The 22,617-nt window shown below is 34.5% G+C and overlaps 1 protein-coding gene across 4 annotated transcripts in view; it reads left to right on the top strand.

Annotated features, from left to right (window-relative positions):
* FSTL5 (follistatin like 5) overlaps nt 1–22,617 on the top strand; it is a 680,376-nt gene that overhangs the window by 105,481 nt on the left and 552,278 nt on the right. For 2 of the 4 annotated variants that reach the window (XM_004266153.3, XM_033421512.2), the window contains exon 3: nt 5,966–5,999. In XM_004266153.3, the coding sequence (XP_004266201.1) occupies nt 5,966–5,999 (34 nt within the window). The remainder of the gene's footprint in view (nt 1–5,965; nt 6,000–22,617) is intronic. The other 2 variants (XM_004266154.3, XM_012531687.3) reach the window with 1 other exon arrangement.

Raw genomic sequence — 22,617 nt, 5'->3', positions numbered from 1 at the left:
AGAGTATTGAGAGTGGACACCCTTGTCTTTTTTCCTGACAAGCATTAGTGGAAATGCTTTCAGTTTTTGACCATTGAGTATGATTTTTTCTGTGGGTTTGTCATATATGGCCTTTATTACGTTGCGGTAGGTTCCCTCTATGCCCATTTCTGGAGAGTTTTTTTACCATAAATGGGTGTTGAATTTTGTCAAAAGCTTTTTCTGCATCTACTGAGATGATCATGTCGTTTTTATTCCTTAACTTATTAATGTCGTCCATCACATTGATTGATTTGCATATATCGAAGAATCCTTGCATCCTTTGGATAAATCTCACTCGATCATGGTGTATGATCCTTTTAATATGTTGTTGGATTCTGCTTGCTAGTATTTGTTCAGGATTATTATATCTATGTTCATCAGTGTTATTGGTCTATAATTTTCTTTTTTTTGTGATATCTTTTTCTGGTTTTGGTATCAGGGTGATGGTGGCTTCGTAGAATGAGTTTGGGAGTGTTCCTCCCACTGCAATTTTTTGGAAGAGTTTGAGAAGAATTGGTTTTAGCTCTTCGCTACAGGTGTGATAAATTTCACCTGTGAAGCCATCTGGTCCTGGACTTTTGTTTGTTGGAAGATTTTTAATTACAGTTTCAATTTCATTACTTGTGATAGGTCTGTTTGTATTTTCTAATTCTTCCTGGTTCAGTCTTGGACAATTACACCTCACCAAGAATCTGTCCATTTCTTCATCGCTGTCCATTTTATTGGCCTATAGCTGTTTGTAGTAGTCTCTTATAATCTTTTGTATTTCTTTTTTTTTACTTTTTTATTTTTTTTGTGGTATGTGGGCCTCTCACTGTTGTGGCCTCTCCCCTTGCAGAGCACAGGCTCTGGAGGCACAGGCTCAACGACCATGGCTCACGGGCCCAGCCGCTCCGCGGCATGTGGGATCTTCCCAGACTGGGGCACGAATCCGTGTCCCCTGTATTTTGTTTAATATTTAAGAAATCATATCTTACAATCATGTATTTCTTCTGAATCCATACTTCTGTCCAGATTGTCTTTGCTAATCTTTAACATACTGTCTGAAAGGATCTGTTTGCCCATTTCTACTATTGAGCTGGATTTCATGTAGTCTATTTATGTAATAAAGATAGCACTTTGGGATTCTTCCAAGAAATGGTGTGGTATGAAGTAAAACGTGAATCGTCTGCTTTGATTTAGCTTTGATACGTAGCCAAATACATATTTCTTATTTTAAGACAAGACCACTTTGTCAGAAAATGTTTTGGAAGAATATTAAAATTGAGATATACCAAGAGATTGGCACTTCTTCTATTATGGACAAGACCTAAGTTTTCATAACGTAAGAATGGTTCTCAAAAGTATCATGCAGACAGGGTAAAAAATTTTTCTGACCTCTTAAGACTTATCACATAATTAAATAATTATAGTTTTATTCTTAACATTTCCTCATTTAAAAATTAACATTTAAAATATAAAGTGATAGTTTGTAAAATAAAATTGTGGATAATACATATTGCTTAGTGAACAATGCGATATTTTAGTGATAGAAACAAATTGGAACGGTTATTACTTTGAAAATCCTAAATTATACATATATGTGTATAATCACACACACACACACACACACACACACATACACACACACATACTGACAGGGTTCTAATACACGTTTAGGAATAAATGAGGTAGTTTATCCCTTTTACCTTCCTACATTACAAGTCTGTTCCTACTCTTCTCAGTCCATAAATTAATAATTAATTTATCTTCTGTAAATGCAGTCTTCTTAAACATTTACCATTTGTAAAATTTTTAAGGATATTTCATTGGTAATTTATAATTACATACAATTGTACAAATAGAGATTTGAGTGTTAATAGTAAAATAAAATATCAGTGAGTGCTAAGCCTATTTGACTATAGTTAAAATAAGTCACTGTATATTTATGATGGCAAAACTCAGTTAGGATTTCAAAAACACCAAGCTGTTTTACTCAATTGACCTCACAAAAACCAGTGCATTTAAAATCTGTGCTATCTCCACAAATTTTTGACAAGCCATCCTACTTCACCACTCAGCAGACTTTCCTTCTATTACATAAAGAAAATAAATCATCACAGATTGAACATGTTTAATTCATCATATCAAACCTACAAAGCTCCTGCATTTATAACCATGCCTTCCTATGCCCACCGGTTACATTAGAGGAACTGGTGGTCTTTCTAACTAAATTTTTTCCCCACTTATGTTCTTTATCACATCTACTTTTTCAATAACCTTATAAAGTTAGTCTAATCATCTCTCCCTTTTATCTTAATCCTCTCCATTTCTACTATGTATCTCCTATCATTTAGACTTTCTCAGTTCTCACTTATGTAAATAATATATTATAAATTTATACAAAATAAAACAAAAAGACAAGTGAGCAAAACAAACCCTATACCTCTGTGGACCTCCCTTCACTCTTCAGCTACACACCATCCTAGACCTTTCTTTCCCAGCTGTGTTTCTCTCATTCCATTTTTACCACTTCATATATTTCTCAATTACCCTCTCCTTCAATGAATAACTTCAGTTTTACTTCCAAGTCCAAGCACCATCAAAAATGTGCTTTCTTTTAAATCAGTGATTCCATATATGTCAGTTCATCTGAAGGGCATTGCCTTAGATGTAATTTTACTAGAGCAGTCATAATAATTCTATACTATTGAAAATCTCACACTTACATAATATATTCCCTAGTATTCCATGATTCCATGCTCTCCTGTTTGTTCTCCTATAATTTGTCTATCCTTGCATTGTCTTTTGTTGGCTAATTCGACTTTCTATTTTTCTTATATTGTTTACAATATTCAGTTCTAGATCATTTAACTCTATTATATGTTCTCCAGTTGCAGTACTGATGATTTATACATAGGCTGGTGATTTCTAAATCTATGAAACTTGTTAAAATATCTTCCATAAGTTCCAGGTATTTTGACCATCATCCTACTTTGCATCCTCAGAGTGATATTCAAAGTAAAATCACAGTCAAATATCAAACCCATGAAAATGTCAGGCTCTTTACTCTTAAGAGACAGAGAAGGATTATTTTAAGTGTCTAAACAACAAGGAAGATGGAGAGATGAAGATGAGAAAGATGATCGAAGAAGTCAGGGAAGATCAGAAGTTTAGTTTTAGACATGATAGGTAAGCTGTTGTTAGATAATCAAGCAGAGATGTCAAAAATAAAGCTGAGTCCTCAAGTCCATTCTCTACCTCTGCGTCTTTATTCCTGTCCTGCCCATAGGTTCTTCATAAACATTTTTTTTTCTTTTTAGATTCCACAGGGAGGGGGAAGGGTAAGCTGGGATGAAGTGAGAGAGTTGCATGGACTTATATATACTACGAAATGCAAAATAGATAGCTAGTGGGAAGCAGCTGCATAGCACAGGGAGATCAGCTCAGTGCTTTGTGACCACCTAGAGCGGTGGGATAGGGAGTGTGGGAGGAAGACGCAAGAGGGAGGAGATATGGGGGTATATGTATATGTATAGCTGATTCACTTTGTTATAAAGCAGAAGCTGGCACACCATTGTAAAGCAATTATACTCCAATAAAGATGTTAAAAAAATAAGTAAAGCCGAATCTTTGAATCTGTAGTACAATGTTGAGGATTAGCTAGTGATATAAATTTGAGTCCTTAGGAAAAGTATGACACTTAAGGCCAGGAAAGTAGAAAAGATCACCAAAGGAATGAGGTGTATAGAAGAAAGTTAAGGGCTCTGTGTCTAGGAAACTAGTAGTTAGAAATTGAGGAGACAAGAAGGAATCAGTACAGGAGATAGAACAGGGGTAGCCAGACAAGAGAAAAATGAACAAAGCGGGACACTACCAGAAGGCAAGGCAAGAGGGATAAAAGTGTTTCTTATTTGGCCATCTTCCTTATCTTAGAGGTAATGCCATTCTTCTACTGGCTTAGACACTTGAGATCACCCTTTTATGCACTGTATCTCACACCCAACACTTATTCTATCAACAAACCTTTCCAGCTCTAACTGATATTCCAACTCCACTGACACCACAGCTTTCTGAGCCATTATCACCTCCCACCAGGATTCCTGCAATACCTTCTCTACTGGTCCCTCTAATTTTGTCCTTCCCTTGTTCAAACTATTCTCAATAGCCAGAATGATTCTACTGAAATATAACTCAGATAATGTTAGTCCTCGGAGAAGAAACTCTCAATGTTTTTTTCAGCTCTCTCAGTGCAAAAACCAAAGAAATAACCAGGGACCTCAGTGCTAGTCTCTCTGCCCCTGTTGCCTCCTTGATTGAACTTCCTACAAAACTCCCCGCACTCAGCCTGTCCTGTTACACAGGTCTCCTTGGTATTTTTGACAATGCCAAGACCTCCTGTATCTCAGGAAGTTTGCAGTTGTTTTTCTCTCCTAAAACATGTTTTCCCCAGTTATATCATCTCATCTCACTCAGAATTTTATTCAAAAATTATTTAACATTATACACCTGTGTAAAATTGCAGTCATTCACTGCAAAATAACTCCTTTTAGGGTATATCTTTTTCTAAATATAATTTATTACCATTTATGTAATAATTAGGTTCCAAAAGGACATAATTTTTTGTCGGTTTTTTCATCCTTCGTAGTCTTATCACTTGGAGCAGTGTCTGGCACATAGAAGTGATCTATGCAAATTTGTTGAAAGAATGAATGATTAAATGAATGAGAAAATGGCAAAAGATGAGGAGAGAGACACAGATTTTTCTCTTCCTCAATACCCACTTGGAAAATTTAAACCAGCTTGACCTAAAATTATGAAAAAATAATGTACTTTTAAAGCAAGGAATTTATATTTATGTATATAATATACATAAATTTGTACTTCATATTTAAATTTTAGTTTAAATGAACAATAAGTACTCTAAATTAAAAATATATCAGAACTGAAAAAAATCAATTAATTAACAAAGGACAGTACATAATTTAGTCACAAAGCCTGGATGTGTTAGAATAAGAGACAGAGTACAAAGTTTTAGTCTAATAGAATTATACATAGGGTTGGCTGTTTCAGTAAATATACATTTGCCAATATGCATTTTTATTATCATAATCTGACTCTGGGATGAGTGCTTGCTGCAAAATAAGTTCTTTATATTTTTTAATGTGTTTATAAATTTTACCAAAATTTATTGGCATTCATACAATTCTGCAGTTCTCTGTGTATGTGTGAGACATTTTGTTAGGAACATATTTCAAAATTATTTTTAGTATGATACCCTGAAAGTTTTAGACAGAGTAAACTGTGCTTGAATATGAATCGAGAAGTTATAGAGTGCACAATTTCTACTTAAAAACTTGAAAGCAAGCTAATTCTTCTGGGGTTGCCTGGTAACTAATAAGGAGTATGTCAAATTGAAAGACAGGTCTGACTGAAGCAGCCTTGAATAAATAAGACAATTGTTGTCAACTTTAGCCTCAGAGAAGCGAGACAGGGGTGAATTCTAAGCTAAACTGAAGGAAAGACTGTTGAAACATCTCGTGTTTTTTTTATTTTTAGTGAATTATCCACTGTTTGCCCTTAAACCTTTTTTCTCACTAAAATTTTATGATTAACATAGAGACATTGAAAGCAAATTCTGAAGATGTCATTGAAATTAAATGGAATGAATCAAGAACTTTTTAGGGCATAATAATTTATTTATTATTCATTAGGCATTTATTTATAAGTCCATATTCTTACAACGTATTGGTTTCTTAGAAAAATTTATGTCCACTAAGAATGATTACTGCTTTGATAAAAGATTTAACATAAGTATTTTTTAAGTTGAGAATTGTGTTATGGTAACTCCTGGGTATATGTACAAGAAAATATTTTTTGACAATTCTTTAGTTATAGTGATACTTTATATCAGCCTGTTGGTAAAATACTTACAAATTTTGAACTATTTTTGTTTTATTTCCAGCAGGAAAAAAGTCAAGAACGTTCAAGAATCAAAGGTAAGGAGTGACTATTTTATGATCATAGTTTTATACATTTGTGTAAGTATAGGAGAAGGAAAAAAAAAGACGATGCTACTTTGAAATTATAGTTAAAAGTGAGAAAACAGTGGGACTTCAAAATCTTCAACATGATTTTAAAACCATTGTGAACCCTTTGGGAATTCCCCAAGGCCATTGAAGATTCTCCATCAAGATTTCCTTTCTTCAGTAGTGCTTTTGGAAACTTCGACACAATTTTCTGTTTATTCCCTGAGTTGTTCTCATTGAATTCCTCCACCAACCATTGTCCATGGACTTGAGGACTCAGGGAAGGGGAAGGGTGAGCTGGGGAGAAGTGAGAGAGTGACATGGACTTGTATATACTACCAAGTGTAAAATAGATAGCTAGTGGGAAGCAGCCGCATAGCACAGGGAGATCAGCTCGGTGCTTTGTGACCACCTAGAGGGGTGGGATAGGGAGGGTGGGAGGGAGATTCAAGAGGGAGGAGATGTGGGAATATATGTGTATGTATAGCTGATTCACTTTGTTATAAAGCAGAAACTAACACACGATCGTAAAGCAATTATACTCCAACAAAGATGTTTAAAAATAAACTAGAAGGAAGAAAATTAAAAAAAAAAAAGAGTTGGTGTTCTGTCACATCTATGATTTAGCATATGAACCTTTTCAAAATATGTTTTGTAGAGACTGAACTAGTTAGTCACTGCTATCTCACTTTATGTTCTCTGAAAAAGCAAGAAAATATGTATTTATATATTAAAAGTTGGTGATAGCTTTTTGTATGGCATAGTCAATCCTAGTCAGACATAGGAAGGCTCTTTACACCATAAAGACCATCTTCAGTTTTGAAATGCACTCACTGAGGTAATAAATTACCCTGAGTAGATTGTAACCCTTCAACCAGGTGTTTCCATCAGTGTGTGCTCCTGCCAATCATAATGATAGAACTTCACAGATTTTTCCAGGGTTAGGCCTTCTGGTCTCTCCATTCTTATTCTGTGTTTTGGGCATCCTTGCCCACCTATCCCTTCCCCAAGGTGTAGTAGTCCAAGCCCGACAATGGAGCAAAGCACAGTTGCCTTGTTTTGTTTTGTTTTAATTTATTTTATTGAAGTATAGTTGATTGACTATGTTGTGTTAATTTCTGCTGTACAGCAAAGTGATTCAATTTTATATACATACATATATATATATATATATGTATATATATATATATATATACACATTCTTTTTCATTTTCTTTTCCGTATAGTTTATCACAGGCTATTGAGTATATTTGCCTGTGCTACACTTTAGGACCTTGTTGTTTATCTATTTTGTATGTAGTAGTTTCTATCTGCTAATCCCAAATTCCTAACTTATCCCTTTGCTCACCCCTCTCCCCCTTGGCAACCACAGGTCTGTTCTCTGTGAGCCTGTTTCTGTTTTGTAGATAAGTTTATTTGTGTTATATTTTAGATTCCACATATAAGTGATATCATATGGTATTTGTCTTTCTCTATCTGACTTATTTCACTTAGTATGATGATCTCCAGGTCCATCCATGTTGCTGCAAATTGCATTATTCTTTTTATGGCTGAGTAATATTCCATTATATATATATCTCACATGTTCTTTATCCATTCATCTGTCGATGGGTATTTAGGTGGTTTTCATGTCTTGGCCCTTGTAATAGTGCTTCTATTAACATAGGAGTGCAAGTATTGCTTTGAATTACAGCTTTGTCTGAATGTATGCCCAACCATGGGATTGCCGGATAATACGGCAGCTCTATTTTTAGTTTTTTGAGGAACCTCCATACTATTCTTCATAGTGGCTGCACCAGTTTACATTCCCACCAACAGTATAGCAGGATTCCCTTTTCTACACACCCTCTCCAGCGTTTGTTGTTTGTAGCCTTTTTAATGATTTCCATTCTGACCCATGTTTGGTGGTATCTCATTGTAGTTTTGATTTGCATTTCTCTAATTGTTAGCGATGTTGAGCATTTTTCTTGTGCCTGTTGACAGTTGTCCTGTTTGATTCCATTCTTTTGGCACAGGAAAATTTTTTTTAGAGTTTTTTGGAGTTATACACAAATAAATTTTAAAATATAACTGTGGAGAAAGCTACAAAGATTACATGTATTCCTGAAATGATGAAAGGATTGTTACACTTTTGAGGGTGGCTAGATTGATGATAGCAATTTTGCTTACTTAAGTCCGAATATAATCTTCACATTTTCGCACAACTGACTGACACAATTTTTTCCTTGTTTGGTCATCTGTAAGCGTCTATATTACTGAAGAATATGAAAAGACATACTTTTAAAAATATTGCTTGGTATATTTTATTCAAATGAATTATGTAAAACTGCCCTTTGAGGGATTCCCAAACTATGTTCTTTTTCAGCAAACTAAAGTATGTCTTGTTATTTTATATATGAAATTATTACATTTATTTTTCCTCAGAATACTCATATTAACTCAAAGTTTTGTACTTTTGTGTTGCAAAAGGGAATTTCTATTCTAAGAGGTGATGTGTGATGTTCATTTAAATGATATTTGCATTTTAAGCATACTGAGTGCACATCTTCCTTCTTATGGAGGGGCCCAGTGTTTCAGAATAATCTTAAATCATATTTATAATTCTGTTATAGTTGAAATAAGTTTAGTATAGCTTTCTTTTTGATGCTTTATTGCCTTGTAGTACATCAATTATAACATCTGAAATAGTAGAAATTAGATTTTTTTCCAACTATTGGCTGGGAACATGTTTTCTTTTTATAATGTAATAAAATTTTCAAGATGATGCTTGCCACTTCTTTCATTGTTACTGGCTGACACATGGTTCAGAACCTTGACATAATGTCTGCTAGACTACTGAATTTTAAGTAGATATATGGTTACATCAGGACTTGTTGCCTAGCTCTGCTTAGAGGAACTCTACATTTTTTCTTGAATACTTATGGGAATCATCTTACAATATTATCTTACTGGAACTTATGGTCATTTAAATATTTTAAAATCTATATTAAGAAGAAAAAAATTATCATAGAAGCAATAGCTTACCCATTATTAAATAACAAAAATTCTGAATAGTAAATACATTTCTTGGTCACTAATAGTTGAAGTGTGAGCTATGGCCTCAGTTGATCTTACCAAACAATTCTCAGCTAGTAATTCTCTGACTTCCTGACTAATTGGTAACCTTATTTGCCAGAACCCGTTTATTACATTGTCAAGAATATATACACAGTCTTTCATCTTCTAATTTCTTGCATTCGGTTCCTGTTTCTGCTTGAAACAACAATCCCAACCTCATGATATCAGTGACCTGAAATTACATTAGTTCACAGAGCACTACAATGAGAACCAATCTCTCATTTTTCTGTGTACATAGAGACGTACATTGAAATGTTTGGAAACTTGCAATTCTGTCTCTGATTATTTGACACTCACATGCTCTTATTCTAATATTATTTTGGAATGTCATACAAATCCATATTTTACATATTCTAAAATTATATCTATATGGAATTCAACTGACAAGATGAATTTCGGTTCAATAGTTAGTATGGATTCTCAACTAATTTTCATCGTTGTATTGCCTGTTGTTAAAAGAGACAAAGACTAACCTCTATTTAGTACACAATTTTGAGGTTTACAATTAAGATGTCCTTCCTTAAAGTTACATTAAAGATTATAGCAGAGAAATAAATACAGTTACACAGGTTTGAAAGAAAGATCAACTATTCAGGAAACCATCTTTCACACTGTTCTCCAGTGACATTACAGCTAAATTAAACAGAGCACATTATGTGTTTAAAACCCATTGAGAATTTTGTAAATATTATTAAGAAATAATTTCTACTATAAGGATCATAACAAATCAGTTATCATCTGCCAGTATTTCTCGGGTAAGTATTTTTATTTGTGACTGGTTTATTTGTGTCTATTTTAGAGCATCTCTCTAGAGTTCTTAGTGATAAAACAGTAACAGTTTTTGAGGAAAATTTAAATAAGCCATGCTTGACAAATAGCTTAAAAATTCTATCAAGTTTTTACTACTCCAAAATAGTGTGAAGTTTTACTATAATCAGAAGGCTGAAATCACTGTGGAGAGTTTGCATGTGCTTATGCTGTGGCATGCTTCTCAGTATTGGCTTCACCCTCTTCTGTCAGTAAAAGAATGTCCATTCACCAAAGAGATCCGATTGCTTTTAACGCACGGTGTCCCCCCTCCTCTCTTCTCAAGTGGATATTCTTGGCTCTTCCCATTCAGAAGGGTTAAAAATAAAGTATGTTCCCCTTTCATTACTAGTTATATTTTTGTTAAGACTCTACATTTGGGGGAGACTGGGGACTAAAGTCCGTTCCCTGATAATCGTTTACATGTTATATTATTATCTTCTCTGTTTTGTTAAATATCTAATTGATGTCAGACACTGTGCTTTTTACATATGTTATCTCATTTTAATAGTCAAACATGCATTATTAAGATTTAGAATGCAAATATGCCCGCATTTTGAGAAATCACATCCAAAGTAAATAATTCAGATCAATATTATCATTCTTGTTCTATTTTAAAAGGGATCATAGTTTATTTACCCAATCACCAACTTATGTTAGGTAAATTCAGCATACTGTTATTAGCAATGTTTTTTACATTTTCATGGATTTGATACATATGAATTTTATTGTTTATGCCTTATTTTTCTTTAACATCATGGTCACAAATATTTTCCTGCTAATTTATATAAAATCTGCTCAGTGCTTTGTAACTTTAAGAAAAAAATAGATAGTGGTAAATGCAACATAGTAATAGTCTAACGGACACATGTAAGAATTACGCAAGCTTGTTCACTAGGTACTTACGATCTTTTACAAATGACTTAACCCCTCCGGAAGTAGTTTCTCTTTTATGGTAAATATTAGTGAAACATACCTTGTGATATCAAAAGTCCTTTACGTGTCTGAAACTCTAAGGCTTATACTTCTATAAGGACATTGGAGAATGCTATTATTACAAGCACTTATGATGCAAAAGTCTATGACTCAATGGGTTCTAAATGGCAAATATTATGTCATACACATTTGTGTATATGAAAAAAGTAAGCTGCACAATTGCTCTTCCTATGGTACATAACTTCTTACATACATTGAGCAATAACAGAAAACATTATGTCAAGACCATACTTGGTTGAATTAAAAGAGTGTGTTTGGGACAGTAAATGCTGTTAAAGAACTATGAAGCCTGCAGTCTTTATACACACAAATGCATATACAAGCTACCTTCTATTTGTTTTTAAACACTCATGGGTTCAGATTCTCCTTTATTTCCTACATCACAAAATTGGTAACTGAGAACACTAAAAGTAATCCGATATATACGGGAATTATATCTCAGTCAGGCTGAAGGGGCATTGCTATGAGATTGGAATGCTAAACTCCTCATTTGGGCTGCCTGAATATTCAGAGCTCCTACATTAGAATAATTTCACAGAGTTCCTGAGGTCAGTTCACTTCTTCAAGCTCAGGTAGCTAGTCAGGAACAATGAGTGGATAGAAATTGACCTTCAAATTCTTATTCATAAAGGCCATTGGATATATTACATTAACAAATGAAAATATCATATAAAACTGAAAGACAGTCATTCATGTATATGAGCCCTTTATGAGACTGTTTTGTCTAATTGTTGCATTTCTTTATGTTTAGGAAACAAAATATCGCCAGCACAATTAGTAATACCTGAAATGGAGACTCTTACCATTAACTGAAATACAGTAACTATATTTTTTTAAAATAGATCTTTATTAATAATTGCTTCACAATACTGTGTTAATTTCTGTTGCACAACAAAGCGAATCAGCCATATGCATACACGTGTCCCCATATCCCCTCCCTCTTGAGCCTCCCTCCCAGCCTCCCTATCCCACCCCTCTAGGTCATCGCAAAGCAACAAGCCCATACCCTGTGCTATGCTGCTGCTTCCCACCAGCCAACTGTTTTAAATTCCGTAGTGTATGTATGTCGATGCTACTCTCATTTCACCCCAGCTTCGCCCTCCCACCCCATGTCCTCAAGTCCATTCTCTATGTCTACCTCTTTATTCTTGCCCTGCAACTAGGTTCATCAGTACAAATTTTTTTTTTTTTTTAGATTCCATATATATATGTTAGCATATGGTATTTGTTTTTCTCTTTCTGACTTACTTCATTCTGTATGACAGACTCTAGGTCCATCCACCTCACTACAAACTCAATTTCGTTTCTTTTTATGTCTGGGTAGTATTCCATTGTATATATGCGTCACATCTTCTTTATCCATTCATCTGTTGATGGACACTTAGGTTGCTTCCATGTCCTGGCTATTGTAAATAGCACTGCGATGAACATTGTGGTACATGACTCTTTTTGAATTATGGTTTTCTCAGGGTATATGCCCAGTAATGGGATTGCTGGGTCATATGGTAGTTCTATTTTTAGTTTTTGAAGGAAACTCCACACTGTTTTAAGCACCGGTTTTATCAATTTACATTCCCACCAACAGTGCAAGAGGGTTCCCTTTTCACCACACCCTTTCCAGCATTTATTGTTTCTAGATTTTTTGATAAGTGGCCATTCTGACCAGCGTCAGGTGATACCTCATTGTAGTTTTGATTTGCATTTCTGTAATGATTAGTGATGTTGGAGCATATTTTCATGTGCCTCTTGGCCATCTGTATGTTTTCCTTGGTGAAATGTCTATTTAGGTCTTCCGCCCATTTTTTAACTGGAAAGGAAACCATAAACAAGACAAAAAAGACAACCCTCAAAATGGGAGAAAATATTTTCAAATGAAACAACAGACAAAGGATTGATCTCCCAAATATACAAATAGCTCATGGAGCTCAATATCAGAGTCACTATTTTTTTTTTTTTTTTGCGGTACGCGAGCCTCTTGCTGTTGTGGCCTCTCCCGTTGAGGAGCACAGGCTCCAGACGCGCAGACTCAGTGGCCATGGCTTACGGGCCCAGCCGCTCCGCGGCATGTGGGATCTTTCCGGACCGGGGCACGAACCCGCGTCCCCTGCATCGGCAGGCGGACTCTCAACCACTGCGCCACCAGGGAAGAGGGGAGCCCCTACAGTCACTATATTTTTAATGGATTACAATGTCATACATTATGAATGTTAGGTTCTTTGGTATTCAGTTTAGAAAGCTATTGCTGAGAGAAATAATCATTTGTAGGATTTATGAAAACTGTGGGGTTCTTTCTATCATAGTCAATAGTTATAATCCTTAGAAACTCCAAGTGCTAAAAGACAAGAAAACTCACCTCTAGAATATGTCAACTGAATGATCCATAGGTTTGTTTATTTTTTTGTTTTTGGCAAAGAGCAATGCTGGATAAACACCAGACAGGTGTACCTATGGCAGACTTGTGATAATAATCTTAAAAAATAAATATTGTAAAAGAGTGCGAAGGAGTGATCTTTGTTTTGTATACATTTTATGCCATAGCAATTTTATTATAGCAGAACAATTCTTTTTGCACTCTGTTTACTTAAAATGGACTTTTGAAATTAAATGGGGGCAAAATGTATTCTCGTAAGTAATGATTACCTTACAGCAAAGTATCAATGTCCCATATGCACAACTTAATAGTGTATGATTGACTAGTAACTCTTTAACTGCTTATATGAGAACCTCAAATATTTCAATCCATTTCATTTTATACTTAACAATATAAATTGATTGTTCAGTGATAAATCAATTAAAACTGTAATTTTCAAGTATTATAAACACATTGGCAGTTTTCTCTGATTTCATTAGCTGAAAATTGTTCTATTTCTGATCTTTCACTATTAAACAAAGTGATCATATCTCTTTATGTGAGTGATGTGAGTTTTTGTTTTAAAGTGAATGAGGTATGGAAACAAAAATGATAACACATAGATGCAAATTCTGGAAGCCATTGTATACATAAGATAATAATTGTTACTTTGACAAACTTTCAAACATATAACAAGTTAAGTTCTAATGTATAACTCCATAAAATAAAAATTAATTAATGGAAATACATTCACTGCAAATAATCTAAATAATGCCCCCAAATGATTGCCTACATAACTTTTTAGTAGTAAAGATTTCAATGTCAGTGATAACTTTTTTCTGTGAATTAAGGTAATATTCATCCTCCATTCTTAAAAAGATTCATTTAAACAGCTTGGTCCAATTTTAGATGATCTTGATGCATGTCTTCCTGCCCCAGCAGCAGGAAGACAGACATCCACCTCTACCTAATGATGCTATCAACCAGAAGAGGTTTCAAAAGCATCTGGTTGGGGCTTCCCTGGTGGTGCAGTGGTTGAGAGTCTGCCTGCCAATGCAGGGGACACGGGTTCGTGCCCCGGTCCGGGAAGATCCTACGTGCCGCGGAGCGGCTGGGCCCGTGAGCCATGGCCGCTGAGCCTGCGCGTCCGGAGCCTGTGCTCCGCAACGGGAGAGGCCACAACAGTGAGAGGCCCGCGTACCGCTAAAAAAAAAAAAAATTATTTATTTGTGTTGGTTGTGCCGGGTCTTAGTTGCGGCACGCGGGGTCCTTGTGGTGGCATGCAGGATCTTTGCGGCGGCATTAGGGATGAGAAAGCTAATTTAACCCACTGACTTATAAGTTAGCTACTGTTTCATTTAGAAAGTGCTGCTATGTCAGAAATTTTATGGTAACGTTAGCCTGTCCAAATAATTCAGAAAAGAAGATATCAGTTCAACTGTATTCTATAATAAAACCTAGTTCAACCAACATTTATTAATTTCAATATTAGAAGCAAAGTTAGATGCCAGAGAAATTAAGGACAAAGTTGTGAGTCAGGTGATACTGGCTGTGAGTTTGGGAGATGGGACCTAGGACTGATAAATACAGTTGCCAAAAAAGCGTGGTAGATTCTTTAAGAGAGAAAGGCCAGAATGCTGTGCAAGCATGGGGGTAAGGCGAGGGGTAGGAAGGGGGTCTGGGAATGGACTTTTGGAAAAGGTTCGCCTTTTCTTTTTATAGGGAGACAAGGTCTTGTCTAGAAGAACAGGGAGGAATCAGAGAGGTGAAGAATAAGGGAGATTATTCCAGTTCATGTGGCATTAGTGAAATACACATTTACATTTTAATGTGAGGTTGATGAGAAGCAAAGGAGAAATCGGTACAGAGTGGAATGGATTCGTAGAGGAATTTAAAACTAGGAAAGTATCAGTAGCAAATTGGATAGCAGGAATAATGCTAGTGTGATGAGATTGTCCAGGCTAGACAGAAGGCTGATATTGATTAATAGGTATAGCATTGAGAAATATTGGGAACAAGCTCAGCAGTTTTCCAGTTTGATAAGCTGCAAGTTCTTCTGAAATTATTATTCCATTTTTTTTCCTTTCAACAAACAGAACAAAAACCTGAGAACTGCACGATGATCATAAAATCAATTTTGCTTGGTGGTTTAACACTCAGGCTTCAGAACCAGAGTAACTTTCAGTCCTGAGTCTACCGCTAAATATCTGTGTGACAATGGAAAATGACCTGAACTTGGTGGACTAATGTCCCCACGTGTAAAAAGTGGGTAATGATGGTTCCTTCTTGACAGGTTTGTTTTTGATGATTAAACAAGTTATTAAATACAGAGAACTTATCAAAAACAGTCTGAGATTTTACCCTCTTCACAAACCAACATGGGAGCCTCCCAGTTTTCTGGATTATGGCAGAAGACAGGAGGCTCCTGTGTCAGAGGCAGAGTTTCTTCCTCATAGCCATAGCAGTTGCCAGTGTACCAGTACCTGTGCTGATCCCCCAGGGAGATGGGAAGAGGCCCTCAGGATGCATGCATGTGCAGCGGTTTTTATTGTAGGAGAGGACCACTCCCTCTGACTGCCCCGCTTAGGAAAACCATATTTTATAATGGACAGGAAGCACACCTGACATTTGACTGTTACACTTGACAGGGAAACATACTTACCCCTGGCTCCAGAGGGAGGTGCTCTTTCTATTTTCTAAAGGTGTTCACTATAGAAAATTCCTGAGAAGAAAAGTCTGGAATAAAATATAGTCAGTATCTCTTCTCTCAAGACACACAGAAATGCAAGAGACCGTAGGGAATTGTCTCTCAGAGCATTTAGAGTAGTAGCAGCACAAAATACCTACTCAATAAACCTTCATAAATGCCATCACCACCACGAACATCATCATTCAGACAGTAGTTTTTTTTGTTTTTGTTTTTCTTGATTATCCTCTTGAGTGCAAGTCAATGTAGATAGATGCATGGAGAAATACATATATCATATTGTTTCTGTCCACAATGTTAATGTGTGGTTATTTTAAAAGTCAAACAAATTCAGAAACTTAAAAAGAATAATTACAGTAATTCACAGTTTCTGTGTATTTAATAAGTGCCAGGCCCTATGTCTCTGTGTAATGTGCTTCAGTTGCTTTATCTTGATTTATATGTGTGTGTATATATATATATGTATATATAAAGTATATATGTATATATATGAATATATATACATATATATGAATATATATGTATATATACACATATATTTGAATATATATAGTTATACATATATAACTATATATATATATATAGATCAGTGTTGGAATGTTACTGTGCAGGTAACTATATATTGTTATGAATATATATAGTTCTATATATAAATATGAATAGTTAACATTACTTCTTTACTGCCAAGTTTTCTGCTAAGTGCTTTCCATGTATTATCTTATATAACCCTCAGAAGAATATTATATACTAACAAGAGAGTAAATTTTATTGGCAATGTATCTATCTATAAATGACCATTAACATTTTGGTATATGTGGATTCAGAAATTTCTTACATAGGCATCTATTTCTGCAAAATAACTTTCAGTATTCTCCTTTTGGAAGTGTTTGTGTATATCCTTTTTTCTCAAAAGTTGCAAAGGATTTGCAGTAGATACTGTAAATTGGTTCACTCAACAACCATTTCAAACACCAGTTAGCTTGCTTCTTATAGATTTTTTTTACAGCATCTAGTAAATGAAAAGATACATTTCCTGGATTCTCTTGCAGTTAGCCTTCTGGATGTGTTTTAGGTTTCTCCAGTCAGATTCATGCAAGCATGACCTTTTATGAAATTCTTGTTGGAGAAATAAGCACAGTTTTGGGGAAAGACATTTTCCTTTCACATGTAATGGCAAAGACATTGTAGTTCTGAACCCAGCAACTAGGGTGATAGCTTCCTTATGTGGTTAGTCCTGACTATAGTAAAGGCAGTAACCCTTTGATATTCCAGTTCTGTGGTGAGTTCTAGAAGTTATTTCTAACAGCTTAGTATACATCCCTTCTCTTCAGTCCTGTGAACAATTTTCTATTCTTTCACAAATATCTCTAACCTAAATTAAATTAGTGCAGATTCTATTGTCTGTAACAAAGAGCCTTGATCAATGCCAAGTCTGTCGACTTAAAAAAAAAATACACAACTTAAATTTGAGAGTATGTTTTTTTCATCAGACATTCTGCGGACTAAAGCCTGGGACACAACATCTCAGTAGCTCTGAGGGACTGCTCGGAAGAGGTCAGGGAGGAGCCAGGGTATACAGGAGTTTTTGCAACAAAGACAAGGTGATAGGAACATCAAAAGACTTCTATTAATTAAAGAAAACCAGACATCTCAAGTTACGGAATTTAGTGCTTTTCTAGGTATGGGAAAATGGGAGAATCTGGGCTCACAGGAAATCATTCCTTTGAGATGCACCTCAGCTCTCTGGGGTCAGTATCCTGTGTTTTCTCATCCTGAGTCTCCTCAGGAAACACCATGGTGGGGGTGGTGGCCTCAGTGGCTGACTGATGGATGGTGGGCACCCTGTTTGTATCCTGAGTTCCCTCAGGGCTCACTGTCAGGGCAGCTGTAATGAGATGGCTTAATAGCTGCAACAACCTTTGTTTACTGATATGGCAGGCAACAATTTTTCATTGACAAGTCTACTCTAGGACTACAGCTAGGGTATCTGGTATGGAAAAAGTAAATAGCCAAGGGTTTATCAGAGATCTATTTACCAGATCTTCAAGAAAGACTCCAGGAGCAAACCTATCTGCAAAGCTGATGCAGGCAATGACAGCCAGGAGGCACAAGTTGTTAAAATCAAATTGCAGAGCAAACACATACCTTGTTCAGGCAAATGTAAAACCAGCTGGTCCTATCTAGCTGGCAAGCATAACAGTAGGACATTCTTAAGCCAGATATAATGATGGCTCATACAGTCACTTATTCAAACTTTTGTGTTGAGTATCAACTCTGTACCAATCACAGACCTGGCCATGGAGATACTGTAGTGGACAAAACAGGACAAATATCTTGTCTTCCTGGATTTTAGACTGCAGCTCCTAGTAAATCTGCCCCTGCCACAGGAAGGATAATTGCTATTTTCTAAAAAACAAAAAAACAAACAAATAAACAAAAAAACCTTCTAAAATCCCATGAAAAGCACAGGCATACAATGAAAGGATAAACTCCATCCCTGAGAGTTTACACTACCGATACCTCGAAATATCCCCCCCACCAAACCTTCAAACCTTACAGTAGAAATAGTTTCTGATTCTGCAAAATATATGTCTCTTAATCTGCCTTCAAATCTCTTCCTAGTGGTTCTGAATCATGGGAATTAAATGGTAATTTTCAGGATGTAATTCCCATGAATCCATAAAAGGAAAGGACTCTACATCACTTCTTCGTCCTGTTTGGTGTTCATCAATTTATTTTCTCAGGGTAATGAAGCAGCAGTGCTTTGATAATATGACTTAGAACACACAGGCTTATAGTTCACCTCTAGAAGTATCACCACGTTTCTTGGTTTTCTATGTGGTAATCCTTCTGCTCTATTATGCAAATATCTTTCCTATCAAAGGCATTGATTGAATATTATTATCCCATTATAATTTTTAATAAAAAAGTGTTTAAAGTTTCTCCTTAAAAAATCTTAGTATAAAGGACATTATATAAATTATATATATATATAGTGTTATACAAAATGTTAATATATACATTTATTAATATATAATACATAATATATTATAAATTATATGATCTATATGGTAGATCATATAATAAAATTTATGTAAATAATAAAATTAATACAGTCACAACTTTAGGTTATTATAGATGTGATTTCTTTTCTGCATTTGTTTTGTGTTTGTTGTAAAGACTCAAAAGGAGAACTAATATATATCAGTCTCTTACCATGTACCACATATCTATTCATATATTTATTTCTTTAGCTTATTATAACTATCAAAAAACCCTGAGAAGTAGACAGAACTTTCATATGTAAGGAAGATGAATCTTGAATATTAAATAGCTCATGCAAAATTATACAGCTAATAAATGCTTGAAACTTAATTTAAAATAAACTTACTGCTTTTACTTGGATTGCCATTCTAAAAAGTATCCTCAAACATCCTACTGCATGTGTAATACAGTGAAATCTTTCTATTTTGTGTAAGTCTAAGTGTGAGAATGTGTTCATTGTTTGAAGCTGCCTAGTAACCAATAAAAATTACATTGCGTCCATTGTAAGATAGAAAAGTCCTATCCCTTCAAAACTTGAATAGTTTAATTATTGAAATGTCAGAATCTGTGTGAAAAATTAATGCTTCCTAACCAATACAAATGTGAACAGGTTAAATGGGAGAAAAACTTTAAATTTTGCCTTAAAATAAAAAAAAAATCATCTGTGATTTAAACAAGTGAAAGATTAATTTGATTTACTTAAATTTCAATTATAAAATAAACAAATAAAATTAAAACATTAAATTACCTCTTATGAGGAGTCTGATAAGGCAATAATCATTTGGTTCAATCAGCAAAGAGCACATGATATATGTGCTGAAAAAACATAAATTTATTTGAAATCCTTTTTTGTTTATTTGTTCTTTGTTGTTGTTGTTGTTTTAATTGAGTGTGAAGTGACTTAATCCTCTTATGCCTGGTTAGGCAGAATCAAATCATAGTGCAGTGAGATCAAGGGTCAAATGCATGGGTGGGATCCTGGCTTGGGCATTCACTGGCCATGAGACTGCAGACAAGCCCCTCATTAGCCTGAGCCTTGACTTTCTCTGCCCTAAATGACAGACAACTAATAGCATCCACCTGCTTGTTCTGTTGTGAGCGTTAACTGTGGTTGCAAATAGAAGTGTTTGGAATAGTTTCAGCACATAGTTAATACTCAAAAATGGTTGGCTTAAATACTATTATTATAATTTACTGAGTGATTTGACATATGAACTAAGCTTTGGAGAATGGTCTAATGACTATATCATGAGTTATCTTGGGTGGGAGCAGAAAATATCTCTTGTAAGGAAAAGGAAACCTTTCAACATCAGTATCTTTCACAGCACTGAGCTTAATCATCATTTTTCGAAACACTGGATTAATTTTCACTAAACAGATTTGTTTTAAATCTGTATTTTCAATAACTTAAGTCGTTAGTATTATTCACAGTGTGAGTTTATCCATAGGACTTGTGTCCCATGATCCTGGTTAATCAAGACATCAAAGTGCAGTGTTATTATTTATTCAAATTGAAAAAAAAGTTTAAATTGTATAATTTTTTCATTTCTCTTTACATTTCTCATTTATAATTTAGGATTTTAAAAAAGTTTTTCTTTTTCGGACCAAATGAGATGGTGAATCTAATAATATATATGAGAAGTACTTAACATTACCTGGAAACTCATAGGTATTCAATTAATGTTTATTAAAACTAAATCAAGTTACAGTTTATGAATATATGTAGGCATGTACACATATATATGTCCATATTATAAATAGTATTAAATATCATATATAATTCATAATAATTTCCATAAGCTCATATATAAATGAAATATATTTGAAATAACTTTATAAATATACATATATACTTAGATACATAAAGATATAAAATTAAATCACTTTCCACCTTTTGAAAAGATACTGTGCGTTATTACACACACACAGACACACAGACACACACACACACACACACACACACACACACAGCCAGATTCTTTATGGTTAAAATCAGGACTTACCCAGATTTGTATCTCTTATAACCCTGGCAGGTGGGTTCTTCATAAAAGCTATTCCAAAAATATTTGTGAATACATTACGAATGAACTAGAAGACACATTCAGTTACAAATGTCAGTATACTTTCACAGAAAATCACTTAATGCAATCCACGATGAATTATTTAGACTCTTTCTAAGTAGAAATGTGATATTTTTTCCTCAAAGTTAAGTACTATTACCAGTGTTCTGTATTTAAACAATAGCAAATATATTCCCTTTTCAGTCATCTGTTAACATGTATAATCTAGAAAAACAATGTAGTGTAGTCTGTTATTAACTTTTTACATTTACTGACATACATAAAATTTTCATTTAATTTCAAGAGTTGAAGTTTGCAAATGGCGAATCATGTATTTTCATTAGGAGTTAAAAATGAATTGATATTTGGATCATATGTTATGCTTTGCTAAATTTTTAATGAGTAAGATACATAAATTTGTGATCTGTTCAAATTGTTTTTATTTTATAAGACACTTTAGGGGTTATACATGGATCACCAAAATTCCATTTTCCTCAAATGGGGAAAAATATGTGCCATATCATAAAAAGTACCAAATTTCAGATGCAGAGAGAAAAAGCATTCTTCATGGCTGACTGGCAAAATCAAATGTACAAGCCAAAATAATTTGAGTAATGTCATCTAAGAGCCACAGAGCCAACAACAGAAAGTTTAGTCTCTGATTAGGTTTAGATGTCAGTGGATCAATTACTGCACCCACACAATAAATACTATGTGGGCCATTTAGACTTTTAACAGATTGTTTACTTTTTTCCATGCTTTATTATTAAACATATTATTCATCATGGAATGGATGGGGACAGTAAGTGAAGAAGACAGATCTGTACAGATTGAAGTATAAGGAAGGGGGCTGTGCAGCTCCCTCAGTATGTGTTAGCTGTGGGTCCCAGGAACTGTGTCTGAGCTTACTGAGAAGGTTTTGTCGAGTTTTCTGGAAGTTGAGAAGGAACACTGAGCGGGCAGATGGCACTGATCTTTTTTATTTTTAAATTAAAGAAACGTAAAACGCAGAAATATTATACAGGTCTACAAAAAAGAAATTAAAGTAAGTAGGCTTCAGGGTCAAGAATCATGAAGGGAGAAATAATCTAAGCTGCACTGTGGTTTCCACAATGCACTAAGTATATGCACTAAGCAAGAACATCTCATAAATATAAAAGAGTTAGCTCCACCCAATATACTGCTAAATAAAAATCTTGCACATATAAAACAATTATCAAATTACTATCACCAATCAACTACAATGTTAAATGCCAATAGGATGTTGAGAAAGTAAATGGAAAGCAATATTGTAACAATGTAAAATCTATGAAGTTTGGCTCAACTTTTATTCACTTGCAAGGTCTTATTTAATTTTTGTTTTGTATAACATTTTTTATTGAAGTATAATTGATTTACAATGTTTCAGGTGTACAGCAAAGTGATTCAGATATATATATATATGTATATATATATGTGGAGATATATATATATATATACATATATATATATTCTTTTTCAGATTCT

The sequence above is a fragment of the Orcinus orca genome, chromosome 4, assembly GCF_937001465.1.
Source record: "Orcinus orca chromosome 4, mOrcOrc1.1, whole genome shotgun sequence".
NCBI lineage: Eukaryota > Metazoa > Chordata > Mammalia > Artiodactyla > Delphinidae > Orcinus > Orcinus orca.
The sequence above is the reverse complement of the archived record's forward strand: the minus strand, read 5'-3'. Positions and strand labels throughout refer to the sequence as shown.